Raw genomic sequence first — 22,195 nt, 5'->3', positions numbered from 1 at the left:
GCCGTGGCGATGCATCCTCCTCTGGGGTTACACCTTATGTCTTCTTTATTTAACCCTTATTTTAACCCTTATTTTACCCTTATTCTCTCTCTGCTGTAGTATAATATTAGTAGTTACACCCTAGCTCAGAAAGGTCTGAGAATTCTCCCTCTCTCTTCGCCTTTTCCCTCTCTCCTCCCTTCTGCTCTCTCACCTGTCTCTATCTCCCTCCCCCTCTCCATCTCCCTCTTTCTCCATCTCATCTCTCTCTTTCCCTCTCACTTTCTCACCATCTCTCTCTCAGACAGAACAGAAAGAGACATGGAGGAGAGGTCTTATGCAGGCTGAAGGGCCGTACCATGTTCTACCCCGAGACGGGGGTGTCCTCAGTCCAAATTCAGGAAATAATCCAATGAAAGAAATCTCTGTGGATCTATAATCTCAAATAATGTCCATGACTAGTCTTCAGAAAGTGGGAAAGCACACACAGAAACACAGCTGTATTGTTAGTAGCTCATTGACCTCTGTCTGTGAATGAGTCTCCCTAACACCCGCCTGTCTGGTCTACCCCTGGTTCTGAGTGGAGGACCAGCTTCCTCCAGCATCAAAATGCAAGATTTTGAGAGTTAAAGTGTGTGTGTGTGTGTGTGTGTGTGTGTGTGTGTGTGTGTGTGTGTGTGTGTGTGTGTGTGTGTGTGTGTGTGTGTGTGTGTGTGTGTGTGTGTGTGTGTGTGTGTGTGTGTGTGTGTGTGTGTGTGTGTGTGTGTGTGTGTGTGTGTGTGAGCCGTCTGGTGTGTATTTGACATGCATGTGTCGTTAGGCATCGTTGTGGTAGTAGTAGAAAAACAAATACAGTCTGAATACAGTGGTGCTGCAGAGAGAGAGAGAGAGCAGCTCCACCCTCTTCAACATATATATCAACGAATTGGCGAGGGCACTAGAACAGTCTTCAGCACACGTCTTCACCCTACTAGAATCTGAAGTCAAATGTCTACTGATGATCTGGTGCTTCTGTCCCCAACCAAGGAGGGCCTGCAGCAGCACCTAGATCTTCTGCACAGATTCTGTCAGACCTGGGCCCTGACAGTAAATCTCAGTAAGACAAAAATAATGGTGTTCCAAAAAAGGTCCAGTTGCCAGGACCACAAATACAAATTCCATCTAGACACCGTTGTCCTAGAGCACACAAAAAACAATACATATCTCGGCCTAAACATCAGCGCCACAGGTAAGTTCCACAAAGCTGTGAACGATCTCAGAGACAAGGCAAGAAGGGCCTTCTATGCCATCAAAAGGAACATAGAATTCGATATACCAATTAAGATCTGGCAAAAAATACTTGAATCTGTTATAAAACCCATTGCCCTTTATGGTTGTGAGAATTCACAAAATGGGATAAACACCAAATTGAGAGACTGCTCAGAATTCTGCAAAAATATCCTCCATGTACAATGTAAAACACCAAATAATGCATGCAGAGCAGAATTAGACCGATACCCGCTAATTATCAAAATCCAGAAAAAGCTGTTAAATTTTCAACCACCTAAAAGGAAGCGATTCCCAAACCTTCCATAACATAGCCATCACCTACAGAGAGATGAACCTGGAGAAGAGTCCCCTAAGCAAGCTGGTCCTGGGGCTCTGTTCACAAACAGAGCCCCAGCCCTAAACAGAGAGTACACAGTGGCAGAATACCTGACCACTTTGACTGACCCAAAATGAAGCATAGCCTTGCTATTGAGAAAGGCCGCTGAAGGCAAACCTGGCTCTCAAGAGAAGACAGGCTATGTGCACACTGCCCACAAAATGAGGTAGAAACTGAGCTGCACTTCCTAACCTCCTGACAAATGTATGATCGTATTAGAGACACATATTTCCCTCAGATTACACAGACCCACAAAGAATTAAAAAACAACTCCAATTTTGATAAACTCCCATATCTATTGTAATACCACAGTGTGCCATCACAGCAGCAAGATTTGTGACCTGTTGCCACAAGAAAAGGTCAACCAGTGAAGAACAAAAAACATTGTAAATACAACCCATAATTTTTGTTTATTTATTTTCCCTTTTGTACTTTTAATTATTTGCACATCATTACAACACTGTATATAGACATCATATAACATGTGAAATATTTTTATTATTTTGTAACTTTTGTGATTGTAATGTTACCTGTGAATTATTAATTGTTTATTTCCCTTTTGTTTATTATCTATTTCACTTGCTTTGGCATGTTTCCCATGCCAATAAAACCCTTAAATTGAAATTGAATCGAATTGAAATTGAATTGAGAGATAAGGGACATGCCAATCAGTTTCTGTCACAATGTGTCACACTGAGTCTTACAATATGTTCTCTAGAGAAGATCCTGACTGACAGACTGACCCACTCTAACAGAGATAGGGAACACAAACACAGACATGAGTCTTACAATATGTTCTCTAGAGAAGATCCTGACTGACAGACTGACCCACTCTAACAGAGATAGGGAACACAAACACAGACATGCATCGTAGCACAAGGCCTCTGTGTTTCTGGAACTACTTGCTCAGAATTAGACATTTATCCATATTCTCAAACATCACATTTAGAAGTTGTTCCAAACGTCTAATTTCAAAGTGTTTAAGGTTAAGTTTTAACTCCACATTTTTTAAGGTTAGGGTTAAGTTCAGGCTTTAAATCCAAATTCTTAAAGTTAGGCATTATGCAGCGATAGAAAGTTTTTTAATATTTTTGTTTTAAGCCTAGCCCAAAACTTAACCATTCAGAGTAAATGCATAATTAAGAATTTGGAGTTATTGCCTAAACTTAACCTTAAACACTTTAAAATGCGACATTTGGAACAACTTTGAAATTTGATGTTGGTTTTTGACCTGTGTCAAAAAACAAATGTATAATTGGTGGATTTGAACTTGCATACTTTGGAATCAGAGGCAGACGCTTGATCTCTATCCTTGTCCACTACACCCCTAGGAAAACTGAAATCTCCTTGAGTGTACCAGCGCTCACTGTTGCCCCTAGTGGCCGGTTTCCACGTCATCTCCCGACGTCCTCAGTCGGATACTGACTTGTATAATGGTTGATAATATAAATACTGCCGACTCACTGAGCCTCCAAGCTACCAGAAGCTACTGTGTCTCTCTGTGAGGTCACAATCCATCCATCATCCATTTGCCATCTGAAATTGGAGCATGGTTTATATAAGTGCATAAAATAGCTTTACTCACACACACTCACACACTGAGGGCTCTCTTTCTTTCTCCTGACTTAATTGCATATCTATATTTATCTGAGCAGAATATGCTATTTTAGAAATGAAGCGCTTGTGACTGATATCAGAAAGCTACATTATTCAGTGTACTTAGGGTTGCACGTTATGGGGAATATTCAGAGGTGGAAACTTTCCGTGGGAATTAACGGGAATATATGCAAATTCATATTAATACCATTTAAATGTAAATATTTTATCGGGAATCAAGGTAAGACCCAAGTGCAGACAGTGTGAAGTAACCATGTTGATTGTAACCACAAGTGCAGGCAAACGAAAGGTCCAGGCAGGCAGGGGTCGATAATCCAGAGCAGAGGCCAAGGTACAGAACAGCCGGCAGACAGGCTCAGGTCAGGCAGAGGTCGGAAATCCAAAGGCAGGCTCAGGCAGTGGTCAGGCAGTGGTCAGGCGGGTGGGTACGGGGTCAGGACAGGCAAAGGTCAAAAACAAGACAAACTGGCAACAGACAAACAGAGAACACAGGTATAAATACACAGGGGATAATGGGGAAGATGGGCAACACCTGCAGGGGGGTGGAGACAATCACAAGGACAGGTGAAACAGATCAGAGCGTGACATGTTTTTTTGCATTGGATATATTTACCATATCATATGGAGACAGAAATATAAACCTTTTACCTTATCATAAGTAGACTTAGTTGCAAATGATTAAATCCTTCCAACAGAAAAAGTGTAGTTACGAATTGAACTTTAATTAAATGAGTTGACTCTTCACATGGGATGATTTCACTGAACAACAAAAGAAAGGGAATATTGAATGATCCCCAATGATCCATCGCATCTCCCAAAAATCTGTAAAATGATAGTCTAGAAACTAAAACGTTGGTTGTCTTCCTCTCAGGCTTCCATGTCTTCTCCGTGGACCTCCTTAATGTCCACCTCTTGAACATCAGACTCTGAGGCCTCATCGTCACTGTCACTTCCCAACCTTGTTGAGGATGGCTCGTTGTCAGGCTCAAAAAGCCTAAAATTTGCCCGGATGGCCACCAATTTTTCAACTTTTGCATTGGTCAGCCTGTTGTATGCTTTGGTGTGTGTGTTCCCAAACAAGGACAAGGTGAGGTCTGAGGCGGCTGATATTGGTGGTTTTTTGAGGATGATGGAGGCAACAGGGGAAAGAATCTCAGATCCACAAAGTCCCTTCCACCAGGTGGCTGATGAGATATGTTGGCACGACTGCCATATTACATCTCTATCCCAAAGCCCTTGCTTGGAAGTGTACTTCGCCAGACTGCCAAGAACCTTGCCCTCATCCATGCCAAGGTGGCAAGACACAGTAGTGATGACACCAGAGGCCTTGTTGATCTCTGCACCAGACAGGATGCTCTTGCCAGCATACTTGGTGTCCAACAAGTACACTGCGACATGTATGGGCTTCAGGCAGAAGTCTTCACGCTTTTTGATGTATTTCAGAACTGCAGTTTTCTCTGCTTGGAGCAACAGTGAAGTGGGCAGGGCAGTACGGATTTCTTCTCTTACATCTGCAAGCAGAGTCTGAACATCAGACAGGATGGCATTCTCTTCCTTTAATCCGTGCAATGGCTACTGCTATAGGTTTCAGGAGCTTCAGGCTGCTTACCACTCTCTCCCAAAATACATAATCCAGGAGGATCCTCTTGATGGGGCTGTCCATATCGGCAGACTGTGATATGGCTGTGATTTCTTGGAGGGACTCCTTCCCCTCCAGGAGACTGTCAAACATGATGACAACACCACCCCATCAGGTGTTGCTGGGCAGCTTCAATGTGGTGCTCTTATTCTTCTCACTTTGCTTGGTGAGGTAGATTGCTGCTATACCTTGCTGGCCCTTCACATACCTAACCATTTCCTTGGCTCTCTTATAGAGGGTATCCATTGTTTTCAGTGCCATGATGTCCTTGAGGATCAGATTCTGCATGAGCCAATGGGTGTGATGTGAGGGTAGGACCCCTCCACTTTAGACAAAGCAGCCTTCATGTTTGCAGCATTGTCTGTCACCAGTGCAAATACCTTCTGTGGTCCAAGGTCATTGATAACTGCCTTCAGCTCATCTGCAATGTAGAGACGGGTGTGTCTGTTGTCCCTTGTGTCTGTGCTCTTGTAGAATACTGGTTGAGGGGTGGATATGATGTAGTTAATTATTCCTTGCCCACGAACATTCGACCACCCATCAGAGATGATTGCAATGCAGTCTGCTTTCTCTATGATTTGCTTCACCTTCAACTTGAACTCTGCATCCAGCCAATGAGTAGATAAAGCATGTCTGGTTGGAGGGGTGTATGCTGGGTGAAGAACATTCAGAAATCTCTTCCAATACACATTGCCTGTGAGCATCAGAGGTGAACCAGTTGCACACACAGCTAGAGCAAGACAATCATCAGCATTTCTGTGACTACGTTCCTCCATTGAGTCAAAAAAACTTCTGATTCGAGGAGGACCATGAGCTGTTGCTATCGATAAGGTGTCTGATTCATCATTTTCACCTCGAATAGAAGTAGAGGGACTTTTGTCAGAGGTTGCTCGTTGTGAGCGCTGAAGGAACTTTATGCACTTTGTTGCATTCTTCACATATGATTTGGCACAGTATTTGCAAATGTACACAGCTTTTCTTTCTACATTAACTGTAGTGAAATGTCTCCACACATCAGATAGTGCCAATGGCATTTTCCCGTAAAGATTAGAAAAAAATGAGTAGAAAAAACCCAAATACAATTCCATGTACAGATAAATAGTTAAGCAGTTAGATTAACTTTCCATGGAAAGTTTCTGGAAATTTTCCAGAAAGTTTCCGACCCTTTGCAACCCTAAGTGTGTCTGAAGCTCTCATGACTGATATCAGAAAGCTTCATTATTCAGTGTGCCTGAAGCTCTCATGACTGATATCAGAAAGCTTCATTATTCAGTGTGTCTGAAGCTCTCATGACTGATATCAGAAAGCTTCATTATTCAGTGTGTCTGAAGCTCTCATGACTGATATCAGAAAGCTTCATTATTCAGCGTGTCTGAAGCTCTCATGACTGATATCAGAAAGCTTCATTATTCCGTGTGTCTGAAGCTCTCATGACTGATATCAGAAAGCTTCATTATTCAGTGTGCCTGAAGCTCTCATGACTGATATCAGAAAGCTTCATTATTCAGTGTGTCTGAAGCTCTCATGACTGATATCAGAAAGCTTCATTATTCAGTGTGTCTGAAGCTCTCATGACTGATATCAGAAAGCTTCATTATTCAGCGTGTCTGAAGCTCTCATGACTGATATCAGAAAGCTTCATTATTCCGTGTGTCTGAAGCTCTCATGACTGATATCAGAAAGCTTCATTATTCAGTGTGCCTGAAGCTCTCATGACTGATATCAGAAAGCTTCATTATTCAGTGTGTCTGAAGCTCTCATGACTGATATCAGAAAGCTTCATTATTCAGTGTGTCTGAAGCTCTCATGACTGATATCAGAAAGCTTCATTATTCAGTGTGTCTGAAGCTCTCATGACTGATATCAGAAAGCTTCATTATTTTGTGTGTCTGAAGCTCTCATGACTGATATCAGAAAGCTTCATTATTCAGTGTGTCTGAAGCTCTCATGACTGATATCAGAAAGCTTCATTATTCAGTGTGCCTGAAGCTCTCATGACTGATATCAGAAAGCTTCATTATTCAGCGTGTCTGAAGCTCTCATGACTGATATCAGAAAGCTTCATTATTCAGTGTGCCTGAAGCTCTCATGACTGATATCAGAAAGCTTCATTATTCAGTGTGTCTGAAGCTCTCATGACTGATATCAGAAAGCTTCATTATTCAGTGTGTCTGAAGCTCTCATGACTGATATCAGAAAGCTTCATTATTCAGTGTGCCTGAAGCTCTCATGACTGATATCAGAAAGCTTCATTATTCAGTGTGTCTGAAGCTCTCATGACTGATATCAGAAAGCTTCATTATTCAGTGTGTCTGAAGCTCTCATGACTGATATCAGAAAGCTTCATTATTCAGTGTGCCTGAAGCTCTCTTGACTGATATCAGAAAGCTTCATTATTCAGTGTGTCTGAAGCTCTCATGACTGATATCAGAAAGCTTCATTATTCAGTGTGCCTGAAGCTCTCATGACTGATATCAGAAAGCTTCATTATTCAGTGTGCCTGAAGCTCTCATGACTGATATCAGAAAGCTTCATTATTCAGTGTGTCTGAAGCTCTCGAGACTGATATCAGAAAGCTTCATTATTCAGTGTGTCTGAAGCTCTCATGACTGATATCAGAAAGCTTCATTATTCAGTGTGTCTGAACCTCTCATGACTGATATCAGAAAGCTTCATTATTCAGTGTGTCTGAAGCTCTCATGACTGATATCAGAAAGCTTCATTATTCAGCGTGTGTCTTTCTTTCGTTGCCTATCTATCTCTAACCATGTGAGCACCCACACCAAGCTGAATAATATTATGTGTAGACTGCTGTTTGGAGAATACATAGAAAAGGCCCAGAGTTACAGATCCAGAGGGAATGACAGGTTCTTACTAGATCCCAGTGTTAAGTTGATGTGATATACATGTCTTGTCCCAGTGTTAAGTTGATGTGATATACATGTCCTGTCTCAGTGTTAAGTTGATGTGATATACATGTCCTGTCCCAGTGTTAAGTTGAAGTGATGTACATGTCTGGTACAGGGCATGGTACAGGGTCGGTTAGGACCGTTGGGATGTGGTGCAGTGCAGTATGGGTAGTGATTACTGTGTCCAGACTTCTGGATAGGGTGTGACTGGTTGCTAGGATACACGGCCGCTGCCAACAGTAGATATGATTTATAATGGCTAGTCCCTGTCACTCTGTCTTTTTCATTCCCTTTCTCTCTCCTCCCTATGCATCTTTCTTTTTCACTCTTTATCCTACCACTGTCTGGATTGTGTGTGTGTGTGTGTGTGTGTGTGTGTGTGTGTGTGTGTGTGTGTGTGTGTGTGTGTGTGTGTGTGTGTGTGTGTGTGTGTGTGTGTGTGTGTGTGTGTGTGTGTGTGTGTGTGTGTGTGTGTGTGTGTGTGTGTGTGTGTGTGTGTGTGTGTGTGTGTGCGTGCGCGTGTGTGCGTGTGCGTGTGCGTGCGTGCGTGCGTGCGTGCGTGTGTGCGTATTTGCGTGTGTGTGAGTGTGTGTGTGGTATTTGTGAGTGTGTGTGGTGTTTGAGAGAGAGAGAGTGTTTGTGTATCTTCACCCAGTTGAATGGATGATATTGATCGACAGGGACTTGATCTACTCCAGGATGAAAACCCTCATGCAGGAACAACAGAAAGAGTCAGAGACAGAGAGAGAAACCCCCTCAGGAAGGAACAACAATGAGTCAGAGAGAGAGAGAGAAACCTCCTCAGGAAGGAACAACAATGAGTCAGAGAGAGAGAGAGAAACCCCCTCAGGAAGGAACAACAATGAGTCAGAGAGAGAGAAACCCCCTCAGGAAGGAACAACAATGAGTCAGAGAGAGAGAGAGAAACCCCCTCAGGAAGGAACAACAATGAGTCAGAGAGAGAGAAACCCCCTCAGGAAGGAACAACAATGAGTCAGAGAGAGAGAAACCCCCTCAGGAAGGAACAACAATGAGTCAGAGAGAAAGAAACCCCCTCAGGAAGGAACAACAATGAGTCAGAGAGAGAGAAACCCCCTCAGGAAGGAACAACAATGAGTCAGAGAGAGAGAAACCCCCTCAGGAAGGAACAACAATGAGTCAGAGAGAGAGAAACCCCCTCAGGAAGGAACAACAATGAGTCAGAGAGAGAGAAACCCCCACAGGAAGGAACAACAATGAGTCAGAGAGAGAGAAACCCCCTCAGGAAGGAACAACAATGAGTCAGAGAGAGAGAAAGCCCCTCAGGAAGGAACAACAACTCATACTGTAACAGCTATACAAGCACAACTCAAGCAAACAGGGAGAATTACAGTAAACTGAACCCTAGAATTACCACACACACACACACACACACACACACACACACACACACACACACACACACACACACACACACACACACACACACACACACACACACACACACACACACACACACACACACACACACACACACACACACACACACACACACACACCACAAAGAGTACTGGCAGCTCACTTTCTGCCTGGTGTCTTCCAGTAAATGGACGTTCATTTTAAAGTGATACAAAGACACACACACACTAATAGACCTAAATCTACCTGAGGGCCCAGCCCTGCTTTAAAAATCGAATTAAATGTTATTTGTCACATGCACCTTACCGTGAATAAATATATATTTTTTAAATCCACCTCTATTTAACCAGGTAGGCCAGTTGAGAACAAGTTCTCATTTACAACTGTGACCTGGCCAAGATAAAGCAAAGTCGTGCGACAAAAACAACAACACAGAGTTACACATGGGATAGACAAACATACAGTCAATAACACAATAGAAAAATCTATATACAGTGTGTGCAAATGTAGTAAGATTAGGGAGGTAAGGCAATAAATAGCCCTTAGTGGCGAAATAATTACAATTTATCCATAAGTCTAAATATTCCTGTTATATTGCACAACCTTCAATGTTATGTCATAATTACGTAAAATTCTGGCAAATTAGTTCGCAACGAGCCAGGTGGCCCAAACTGTTGCATATACCCTGACTCTGCGTGCAATGAACGCAAGAGAAGTGACACAATTTCACCTGGTTAATATTGCCTGCTAACCTGGATTTCTTTTAGCTAAATATGCAGGTTTAAAAATATATACTTCTGTGTATTGATTTTAAGAAAGGCATTGATGTTTATAGTTAGGTACAGTCGTGCAACGATTGTGCTTTTTTCGCAAATGCGCTTCCGTTTGGCGAAGTTGGCTGTCTTTGTTAGGAAGAAATAGTCTTCACACAGTTCGCAACGAGCCAGGCGGCCCAAACTGCTGCATATACCCTGACTCTGTTGCAAGAGAAGTGACACAATTTCCCTAGTTAAAAGAAATTCATGTTAGCAGGCAATATTAACTAAATATGCAGGTTAAAAAATATATACATGTGTATTGATTTTAAGAAAGGCATTGATGTTTATGGTTAGGTACACGTTGGAGCAACGACAGTCCTTTTTTGCGAATGCGCACCGCATCGATTATATGCAACGCAGGACACGCTAGATAAACTAGTAATATCATCAACCATGTGTAGTTAACTACTGATTATGATTGATTGATTGTTTTTTATAAGATAAGTGTAATGCTAGCTAGCAACTTACCTTGGCTTCTTACTGCATTCGCGTCACAGGCAGGCTCCTCGTGGAGTGCAATGTAAGGCAGGTGATTAGAGCGTTGGATTAGTTAACCGTAAGGTTGCAAGATTGAATCCCCGAGCTGACAAGGTAAAAATCTGTCGTTCTGCCCCTGAACAAGTCAGTTAACCCACCGTTCCTAGGCCGTCATTGAAAATAAGAATGTGTTCTTAACTGACTTGCCTAGTTAAATAAAGGTGTAAAAAAAAAAAACAGTCAAATCGGTGTCCAAAAATACTGATTTCGATTGTTATGAAAACTTGAAATCGGACCGAATTAATCAGCCATTCCGATTAATCGGTCGACCTCTAATACAGAATGGTGTCGTCTGCGTAGAGATGGATCAGAGAATCACCAGCAGCAAGAGCGACATCATTGATATATACAGAGAAAAGAGTCGACCCGAGAATTGAACCCTGTGGCACCCCCATTTAGACTGCCAGAGGTCCGGACAACAAGCCCTCCGATTTGACACACTGAACTATCAGAGAAGTAGTTGGTGAACCAGGCGAGGAAATCATTTTACTTGCACATGATCATCTGATGATTTATCACTCCAGTGTTAATCTGCTAAATTGTAATTATTCGATTTATTGCCTACCTCCTCATGCCTTTTGCACACATTGTATATAGATTCTCTTTTTTTCTACCATGTTATTGACTTGTTTATTGTTTACTCCATGTGTAACTCTGTGTTGTTGTCTATTCACACTGCTATGCTTTATCTTGGCCAGGTCGCAGTTGCAAATGAGAACTTGTTCTCAACTAGCCTACCTGGTTAAATAAAGGTGAAATAAAAAAAATAAAAAAATAAAAATTTGAGATACCAAGGCTGTTGAGTCTACCGATAAGAATGTGGTGATTGACAGAGTCGAAAGCCTTGGCCAGGTTCAATGAATAGCGCTGCACAGTAATGTCTCTTATCGATGGCGGTTATGATATCGTTTAGGACCTTGAGCGTAGCTGAGGTGCACCCATGACCAGCTCTGAAACCAGATTGCATAGCGGAGAAGGTACGGTGGGATTCGAAATGGTCGGTAATCTGTTTGTTAACTTGGCTTTCGAAGACCTCAGAAAGGAAGGGTAGGATAGATAGATATAGGTCTGTAGCAGTTTGGGTCTAGAGTGTCTCCCCCTTTTGAAGAGGGGGATGATCGTGGCAGCTTTCCAATCTTTGGGAATCTCAGACGATACGAAAGAGAGGTTGAACAGGCTAGTAATATTTTACATTTTTTTATTTAACCAGATAGGGGTTGCAACAATTGCGGCAGATAATTTTAGAAAGAGAGGGCCCAGATTGTCTAGCCCAGCTGATTTATAGGGGCCCAGATTTTACAGCTCTTTCAGAACATCAGCTATCTGGATTTGGGTGAAGGAGAAGCGGGGGGTGGCTTGGGCAGGTTGCTGCAGGGGGTGCAAAGCTGTTGGCCGGGATAGGGGTAGCCAGGTGGAAAGCATGGCCGCCCGTATAAAAATGCTTATTGAAATTCTCGTTTATCGTAGATTTATTGGTGGTGACAGAGTTTCCTAGCCTCAGTGCAGTGGGCAGCTGGGAAGAGGTGCTCTTATTCTCCATGGACTTTACTTTGTCCCAAAACTTTTTGGAATTAGTGCTACAGGATGTAAATTTCTGTTTGAAAAAGCCAGCCTTAGCTTTCCTAACTGACCGTGTATATTGGTTCCTGACTCCCCTGAAAAGTTGCATATCGCGGGGGCTATTTGATGCTAATGCAGCACGCCACAGGATGTTCTTGTGCTGGTCAAGGGCAGTCAAGTCAGGAGTGAACCAAGGGGCTATATCTGTTCTTAGTTCTACATTTTTTGAATGGGGCATGCTTATTTAAGATGGTGAGGAAAGCACTTTTAAAGAACAACCAGGCATCCTTTACTGACGGGATGAGGTCAATATCCTTCCAGGATACCCGGGCCACGTCGATTAGAAATGCCTGCTCACTGAAGTATTTTAGGGAGTGTTTGACAGTGATGAGGGGTGGTCGTTTGACTGCGGACCCATTACGGACGCAGGCAATGAGGCAGTGATCGCTGAGCATAGGACGCACTGCACCCTCCCAGCGCCCCAGCTCTGAAGACAGCAGAGGTGTATTTGGAGGGCAAGTTGGTCAGGATGATATCTATGAGTGTGCCCATGTTTACGGATTTAGAGTTGTACCTGGTAGGTTCCTTGATAATTTGTGTGAGATTGAGGGCATCTAGCTTAGATTGTAGGATGGCCGGGGTGTTAAGCATATCCCAGTTTAGGAAACCTAACAGTACAAACTCTGAAGATAGATGGGGGGCAATCAATTCACATATGGTGTCCAGGGCACAGCTGGGGGCTAAGGGGGGTCTATAACAAGCGGCAACAGTGAGAGACTTATTTCTGGAAAGGTGGATTTTTAAAAGTAGAAGCTCGAACTGTTTGGGCACAGACCTGGATAATATGACAGAACTCTGCAGGCTATCTCTGCAGTAGATTGCAACTCCGCCCCCTTTGGCAGTTCTATCTTGACGGAAAATGTTGTAGTTGGGGATGGAGATTCCAGAATTGTTGGTGGCCTTCCTAAGCCAGGATTCATACAAGGCTAGGACATACGGGTTGGAGGAATGTGCTAAAGCAGGGATAGCTACTGTAAATTGGACAGTGCAGTTATATTAACAAGAATTTAAGCTTTCAGCCGATATAAGACATTTCTATGTGCCGACATTTGTTGTTACTCTAAAATCTGCAATCTTGATATAACGCTCTGCATGATTTACAACTGTCCCGTTGACAGAATGCCGATCCTTATTAATAAACCAATTAGGCACATTTGGGCTGTTTTTTGTTTGTATTTTCTTGTACCAGATCTAATCTGTTATATTCTCCTACGTTCATTTCACATTTCCACAAACTTCAAAGTGTTTCCTTTCAAATGATATCAAGAATATGCATATCCTTGCTTCAGGTCCTGAGCTAAAAAGGGTCCAATCCAATCCTAAAATGACACCCAAATCTAACTGCTGTAGCTCAGGCATTGAAGCAAGGATATGCATATTCTTGATACCATTTGAAAGGAAACACTTTCAAGTTTGTGTAAATGTGAAATGAATGTAGGAGAATATAACAGATTAGGTCTAGTACAAGAAAATATAAAAGAAAAAAACCTGCAGTTTTTTTGTATTTTTTTTGTACCATCATCTTTGAAATGCAAGAGAAAGGCCATAGTATATTATTCCAGCCCAGGCACAATTTAGATTTTGATTGACTAGATGGCAGCAGTGTCTGTGCAAAGTTTTAGACTGATCCAATGAACCATTGCATTTCTGGTATACGTTTTGCATCAAGACTGCCCAAATGTGTTTAATTTGTTTATTAATAACATTTCATGTTCAAAATTGTGCACTCTCCTAAAACAATAGCATGGTATTCGTTCACTGTAATAGCTACTGTAAATTGGACAGTGCAATTAAATTAACAAGAATTTAAGCTTTCTGCCAATATCAGATATGTCTATGTCCTGGGAAATCTTCGTGTTACTTACAACCTCATGCTAATCGCATTGGTCTACGTTAGCTCAACCGTCTCGTGGATGGGACACCGATCCTGAAGAAGTTTTACATTTGAAACAAATCAAAATGCATTTGAGATTTGAGATTTTTAACCACCCTTTGCCTTGATGACAGCTTTGCAAACTCTTGGCATTCTCTCTACCAGCTTCACCTGGAATGCTTTTCCAACAGTCTTGAAGGAGTTCCCACATATGCTGAGCACTTGTTGGCTGCTTTTCCTTCACTCTGCAGTCCAACTCATCCCAAACCATCTCATTTGGGTTGAGGTTAGGTGATTGTGGTGCCAAGTCATCTGATGTAGCACTCCATCACTCTCCTTCTTGGTCAAATAGCCCTTACACAGCCTGGAGGTGTGTTGGGTCATTGTCCTGTTGAAAAACAAATGATATTCCCACTGAGCGCAAACCAGATGGGATGGCATATCACTGCAGAATGCTGTGGTAGCCATGCTGGTTAAGTGTGCCTTGAATTCTAAATAAATCACAGACAGTGTCACCAGCATAGCACCCCCACACCATCACACCTCCTCCTCCATGCTTCACGGTGGGAACCACACATTCGGAGATCATCTGTTCACCTACTCTGCGTCTCACACAGACACGGCGGTTGGAACCAAAAATCTTCTTCTTATTGGTGTCCTTTAGTAGTGGTTTCTTTGCAGAAATTTGACCATAAAGGCCTGATTCACACAGTCTCCTCTGAACAGTTGATGTTGAGATGTGTCTCTTACTTGAACTCTGTGAAGCATATATTTGGGCTGCAATTTTTTAGGCTGTTCCCTTAAGAGTCTCATTAGGTCACTAGCTAACATTTTCATAGGAATGTTCCTGTGATGTACAAGGAATGTTTCCAAGATACCATTCCCTAAAATAGAACTTACCCAGAACGTGGTTACCATGTTCTCAGAACTTAAGATATAAATGTTCTAGACACGTTTCATGGGAACGTTGCAAGAACATTTATGTGTCCCGTTTCCTGTGAGTTAGGAGAATATTCCGTCAACGTCCCACCAAACATACACAGAACACGGTTGCCCTGTTCTCAGAACATAAGATATTATTGTTCTAGTCACGTTTCATGGGAACGTTGCAAGAACATTTATGTGTCCAAAAAAAATGTCATTACACATCACGTTTCTGTTGCAATCAAGGCCCTGATTGGTGTACCACTGATCCATTCATAGCTCTCTGTCTGTTGGCAAGGTTTGAAATACTCACACACACACACACACAGGGCTTTTAACAAAGTGTTTTCAACTTACATAATTTGACAAACTCTAGTTTGTCAATTACATTGTGCATGTTCTTTTATACAGTAATTATTATTCCACATGTCCTAACCTGGGATTTGAACTCTCAACCTCTTGATTCAAGGCACTCTGATCTTCCTGATACTTCCTGTCCGTGTCAGGAATCAGTTCATCTGACAATTCTCTCATCATTGATTTTATATACTTATTTCAGCAATTTAAGGGCTTTCTGTATAGTTGTCTAATGTTGGTGGGGTATGTTAACCTGGTTAAACACCAAGTTAATCATAGGTTACCCAATTTCAAAATAGGCCATCATCAATGTCAATCGCGAATGATAATTCTTTACGTTTCACCAGTGAAACAGCCAAACTGCATCTCCATGACAATCATTTGATTGATATCAATCAGTTTCATGGGAATAGGCATTTAGATATTTTTGAATCCCTGTTTTGTGAGTGAATCAGAGCAGATGGTGTTCGACTATTAGCCTTTCTTGCATTTTGTTTCAATCAGAGAATACTTCCTGCCTGAGGGGTGCGCTCTGTTGAGGTTTTGACGCATGAGATTTCCTTTTTGACTGTTCAGCTTCAGCTAATTATCCTAAAATGTCATTAGAAATGCGGTGGTGTTTTTGGTGGAACAGTGATGTTATAGTTCTATGTTATAGGCCTACCACGCTATGGTGTTATAGTTCTATGTTATAGGCCTACCACGCTATGGTGTTATAGTTCTATGTTATAGGCCTACCACGCTATGGTGTTATAGTTCTATGTTATAGGCCTACCACGCTATGGTGTTATAGTTCTATGTTATAGGCCTCCCACGCTATGGTGTTATAGTTCTATGTTATAGGCCTACCACACTATGGTGTTATAGTTCTATGTTATGTAAAATAATAATTCATCATTATGTGATCTTGCAAGACATTGATTCAGCTTTGATCTAACTTTACTTAACCAGCACCATGGTGAGAAGCGATAATCTTCTATTTGTAATAAAAAATACTTTTAAGCGATTGGAGAGCCCTTCGTGGTGCTGAAAGGACAACGCCAGGATCACGCAATGATGTTAAAGAAAGTTGAACCATTCGGCCAGTTCAGGAATAAACAACTATAATTTGCAGTAAATCCTAATAGGCTGACGACTACGTGGTATAGCTATTTGTAGGCTCTAGGCGAATGTAAATACACATACATATAGCTTAATATCATTGCACTGTTTGCGAAGAGAGCTTTATTGCGAGTAGGCATTTCATTGTATTTGTGTCGCTTACACATTGTATCATAAATCAACTTTGATTTGATTAGCTTTGAACACATGGCTACAATGTACCCCTACAATGTACCCCTACAATGTACCCCTACAATATACCCCTACAATGTACCCCTACGATGTACCCCTACAATGTACCCCTACAATGTACCCCTACAATGTACCTACTATTACAGAATAAAAGAGAGTTGAAGTATCAATTCATAGAATTTATTTACATAGATTAAAACACGCTATCAAATCAATTGACCAACAAGTGAGCATAAATCATTGCTACTGCAGGAAAAACAGCCTTTTGCTTGTGGTTGTATTCATGCATCTCAATAAACTATAAATTATAACTTACAGGCATTATTACCTTCCAATTGGCCACCCTGACATAACAAGCTAGAACAGTGTCTCAACCAACAGCCACTGTAGGCTAAATGTCCCAAGCAGGCAGACAGCAACTTGCAGAGTGGGCCAGGCTCCTTGGGCTCTGCGGTGGCCGCTCTGGTTTGGGTGTCCTCGGCAGAATGGTGTCACCGTAACCAAGTGGTCACATGTCGTTCTGGGTTCCACTGGGGGGGGGGGGTCCGTGGAGTTTTATGAACATCAAGGCAGACACACACATAGAGTTTTGATTATTTTTTCAACTTTCTGATTGGCTAAAGTGGTCAAGCCTCCGATGGGTCTCCGCAGTGCACACGTGTAACCTACAGTTCTTCATCATGTAACCTACAGTTCTTCATCATGTAACCTACAGTTCTTCATCATGTAACCTACAGTTCTTCATCATGTAACCTACAGTTCTTCATCATGTAACCTACAGTTCTTCATCATGTAACCTACAGTTCTTCATCATGTAACCTACAGTTCTTCATCATGTAACCTATGCTTCTTCATCATGTAACCTACAGTTCTTCATCATGTAACCTACAGTTCTTCATCATGTAACCTACAGTTCTTCATCATGTAACCTACAGTTCTTCATCATGTAACCTACAGTTCTTCATCATGTAACCTACAGTTCTTCATCATGTAACCTACAGTTCTTCATCATGTAACCTATGCTTCTTCATCATGTAACCTCCAGTTCTTCATCATGTAACCTACAGTTCTTCATCATGTAACCTACAGTTCTTCATCATGTAACCTACAGTTCTTCATCATGTAACCTACAGTTCTTCATCATGTAACCTACAGTTCTTCATCATGTAACCTACAGTTCTTCATCATGTAACCTACAGTTCTTCATCATGTAACCTACAGTTCTTCATCATGTAACCTATAGGCCTTCATCATTCTCATCACCACCAGAGAGAAGACAAAGAAAACCCCATTGTCCTACCCCACTGACCTACCTCATTGACCTACCCCATTGACCTACCTCATTGACCTACCCCATTGACCTACCCCATTGACCTACCTCATTGACCTACCCCATTGTCCTACCCCATTGACCTACCTCATTGTCCTACCCCATTGTCCTACCCCATTGACCTACCCCACTGACCTACCTCACTGACCTACCTCATTGACCTACCCCATTGACCTACCCCAATGACCTACCTATTGTCCTACCCCATTTTCCTACCCCATTGACCTACCGCATTGTCCTACCCCATTGACCTACCCCATTTTCCTACCCTATTGACCTACCCTTAGGCTGCTCTACATATTGATTTGTTTCGTCATTCTGTCGTTTTTCATGGAGTTTTAGTGGTAATTAAATATAATTGATTTAGAATTTATCTGAATATATTTTACAAAAATAGTTTAACCAGCTCAAAATAGGTCAATAGTTTCAACCAGGTCCAAAATGTTTTAAGTGACGGAGCTCCTCTGAGCTCTGGCAGCACTATACCTCTGAAAGTAAGAAAGAAAAATCCCAGTCAACTTTGTACCAGTTCACCACAGAAAACAAGTTTCTCCTTTGGTTACCAAAAATGTCTTACAATCTTTATTCCTGTAGCTTTGCTTGCCGGTATTCTGTGAATGTGAACATGAGCTGTTAGCCTACTGGTAGCAGCTTTGAGACTTGGTACTATGTCCATTAGTCAAAAAACTAAACTAAATCCATGTTCATTATTCTTTCTTTAAGAAAATAAAACAAGAACTGCAGAAAATACATTTTAAATTTCTTTACAAAAATGATATCCACAACAGTGCCTTCAGTGTTTAGCCCTAGATCATTATCTAACCATCCTACATCAGCCTCTCTCCCCTCCCCCTTCTCTGCCTCTCTCCTCTCTCCCTTCCCCCTTCTCTGCCTCTCTCCTCTCTCCCCTCCTCCTTCTCTATCTCTCTCCCCTCCTCCTTCTCTACATCTCTCCTCTCTCCCCTCCTCCTTCTCTACCTCTCTCCTCTCCTCCTTCTCTACCTCTCTCCTCTCTCCCCTCCTCCTTCTCTACCTCTCTCCTCTCTCCCCTCCTCCTTCTCTACCTCTCTCCTCTCCTCCTTCTCTACCTCTCTCCTCTCTCCCCTCCTCCTTCTCGACCTCTCTCCTCTCTCCCCTCCTCCTTCTCTGCCTCTCTCCTCTCTCCCCTCCTCCTTCTCTACCTCTCTCCCCTCCCCCTTCTCTACCTCTCTCCCCTCCCCCTTCTCTGCCTCTCCCCACCTCCTTCTCTGCCTCTCTCCCCTCCCACTTCTCTGCCTCTCTCCCTACCTCCTTCTCTGCCTCTCTCCCCTCCTCCCTTCTTCTGCCTCTCTCCATACCTCCTTCTCTGTCTCTCTCCCCTCCTCCCTTCTTCTGCCTCTCTCCCTACCTCCTTCTCTGCCTCTCCCCCCTCCTCCTTATCTGCCTCTCTCCCCTCCTCATTCTCTGCCTCTCTCCCCACCCCCTTCCCTCTGCTTCTCCCTCTACTCATTCTGTCTCTTTTGTCATCTCCTATCCCTCTTTACTCACCCCACAATCTCCTCCTTCCCCTCCTCCTCCTCTTCTTCATTTCCCTCCTCTCTCTTCCTTCTTATCCACACAACTCGTCTTTAGCACCCTCTCCTCCCTCCTCTCCTCCCTCCTCTCCTCCTTCTCTTCCTCCTCTCCTCCTTCTCTCCCTCCTCTCCCTCCTCTCATCCTTCTCTTCCTCCTCTCCTCCTTCTCTCCCTCCTCTCCTCCTTCTCTCCCTCCTCTCCCTTCTCTCCCTCCTCTCCCTCCTCTCCTCCTCTCATCCTTCTCTCCCTCCTCTCCCTCCTCTCCCTCCTCTCATCCTTCTCCCTCTCCTCCCTCCTCTCATCCTTCTCCCTCTCCTCCCTCCTCTCCTCCTTCTCTCCCTCCTCTCCCTCCTCTCATCCTTCTCCCTTCTCTCCCTCCTCTCATCCTTCTCTCCCCCCTCTACTCCTTCTCTCCCTCCTCTCATCCTTCTCTCCCTCCTCTACTCCCTCTCTCCCTCCTCTACTCCTCTCCCTCCTCTCATCCTTCTCTCCCCCCTCTACTCCTTCTCTCCCTCCTCTCATCCTTCTCTCCCTCCTCTACTCCTTCTCTCCCTCCTCTACTCCTCTCCCTCCTCTCATCCTTCTCTCCCTCCTCTCCTCCTTATCTCCCTCCTATCCCTCCTCTCATCCTTCTCTCCCTCCTCTCCTCCTTCTCTCCTTCCTCTCATCCTTCTCTCCCTCCTCTCATCCTTCTCTCCCTCCTCTCATCCTTCTCTCCCTCTTCTCCCTCCTCTATTCCTCCTATCCCTCCTCTCCTCCTTCTCTCCCTCCTCTCCCTCCTCTCCTCCTTCTCTCCCTACTCTCCCTTCTCTCCCTCCTCTCATCATTCTCTCTCTCCTCTCCTCCTTCTCTCCCTCCTCTCCCTCCTCTCATCCTTCTCTCCCTCCTCTCATCCTCTCCCTCCTCTCATCCTTCTCTCCATCCTCTCCTCCTTCTCTCCCTCCTCTCCTCCTCTCCCTTCTCTCCCTCCTCTCACCCTTCTCTCCCTCCTCTCCTCCTTCTCTCCCTCCTCTCCCTCCTCTCATCCTCTCCCTCCTCTCCATCCTCTCATCCTTCTCTCCCTCCTCTCCCTCATCTCATCCTTCTCTCCCTCCTCTCATCCTTCTCTCCCTCATCTCATCCTTCTCTCCCTCCTCTCATCCTTCTCTCCCTCCTCTCCCTTCTCTCCCTCCTCTCATCCTTCTCTCCCTCCTCTCCCTCCTCTCATCCTTCTCTCCCTCCTCTCATCCTTCTCTCCCTCCTCTCCCTCCTCTCATCCTTCTCTCCCTCCTCTCATCCTTCTCTCCCTCCTCTCATCCTTCTCTCCCTCCTCTCATCCTTCTCTCCGTCCAGCCTGGCTAGGATGTGAAGAATGTTCTGATTGAAGTCATCTGGCTGGTCAGCAAATACATAGTGACCTCCTCCCCTTATCACCTGGAGAGAGAGAGAAATATTTATTTTCCCTTTTGTACTTTAAATAATTTGCACATAGTTACAACACTGTACATACCGTAGCCATAATATGACATGTCTCTATTCCTTTGAAACTTTTGTCAGTGTAATGTTTACTGTTCATTTGTAATTGTTTATTTCACTTTTGTTTATTATCTATTTCACTTGCTTTGGCAATATAAACATATGTTTCCCATGTCAATAAAACCCTTTGAATTGAATTGAAAGAGCAATAATCAACCATCAAAGCCGAACAAACTGCATACTATTAAGAGATCGCTATAGATGGAAGGAAAGTAGTGTGGAAACCTAACAGAAAACAATTAGCTTACAACAAATTCAATCCCTTAACAGTATATTTGACCTCTCAGCTTCCCTATAAAATCGAAACATTTCAACAAGACAACCGTAGAAAATGAACAACAATGACAAATGGTTTGATGAATCAATTCAATTCAATTCAAAAACACAAAAACCTAAGAAAGAAATTGAGAAACCTGTCCAACCAAAAACACATAGACCCAAAAAACCTGAGTGTACGCCTTCACTATGGTGAATCACTAAAACAATACAGAAATTCACTACAGAAAAAGAAGGAACAGCACGTCAGAAATCAGCTCAATGTAATTAATGAATCCATAGAATCTAACCACTTCTGGGAAAATTGGAAAACACTAAACAAACAACAACACAAAGAGTTATCTATCCAAAACAGAGATGTGAGGATAAACCACTTCTTCAAAGGACAAACATCAAAAACATATACATGATCAAATACAAATCGTAGAATCAACTATTAAAGACGACCAGAACCCACTGGATTCTCCAATTACATTGAATGAACTACAGGACAAAATACAAACCCTCCAACCCCAAAAGGCCTGTGGTGTTAATGGTATCCTAAATTAAATGATAAAATATACAGACCACAAATTCCAATTGGGTATACTTAAACTCTTTAACATCATCCTCAGCTCCGGAACATTCCCAAATAGATGGAACCAAGGACTGATCACCCCAATCCACAAAAGTAGAGACAAATTTGACCCCAATAACTACCGTGGGATATGCGTCAAAAGCAACCTTGGGGAAATCCTCTGCATTATCATTAACAGCAGACTCCTACATTTGTGCGGTTAAAGTTGGCAAAAAAACACACACATTTCTTTCCAAAGGGCCGTGGGGTGAGACAGGGATGCAGCTTAAGCCCCACCTTCTTCAACATATATATCAACGAATTGGCGCGGGCACTAGAACAGTCTGCAGCACCCG

At 43.0% G+C, this 22,195-nt stretch overlaps 1 protein-coding gene across 1 annotated transcript in view; it reads right to left on the bottom strand.

The window, feature by feature from the left end:
* Positions 1–16,773: 16,773 nt before the first annotated feature.
* LOC139559131 (1-acylglycerol-3-phosphate O-acyltransferase ABHD5-like) overlaps positions 16,774–22,195 on the bottom strand; it is a 23,491-nt gene continuing 18,069 nt past the window's right edge. The window contains exons 7-8 of the mRNA XM_071374865.1: positions 19,467–20,905; positions 16,774–18,427 (exon numbers count right to left, since the gene is read on the bottom strand). Of these exons, the coding sequence (XP_071230966.1) occupies positions 20,765–20,905 (141 nt within the window). The 3' untranslated portion in view covers positions 16,774–18,427; positions 19,467–20,764. The remainder of the gene's footprint in view (positions 18,428–19,466; positions 20,906–22,195) is intronic.

The sequence above is a fragment of the Salvelinus alpinus genome, chromosome 29, assembly GCF_045679555.1.
Source record: "Salvelinus alpinus chromosome 29, SLU_Salpinus.1, whole genome shotgun sequence".
Lineage (NCBI taxonomy): Eukaryota > Metazoa > Chordata > Actinopteri > Salmoniformes > Salmonidae > Salvelinus > Salvelinus alpinus.
This window is presented reverse-complemented; position numbering and strand designations above follow the sequence as displayed.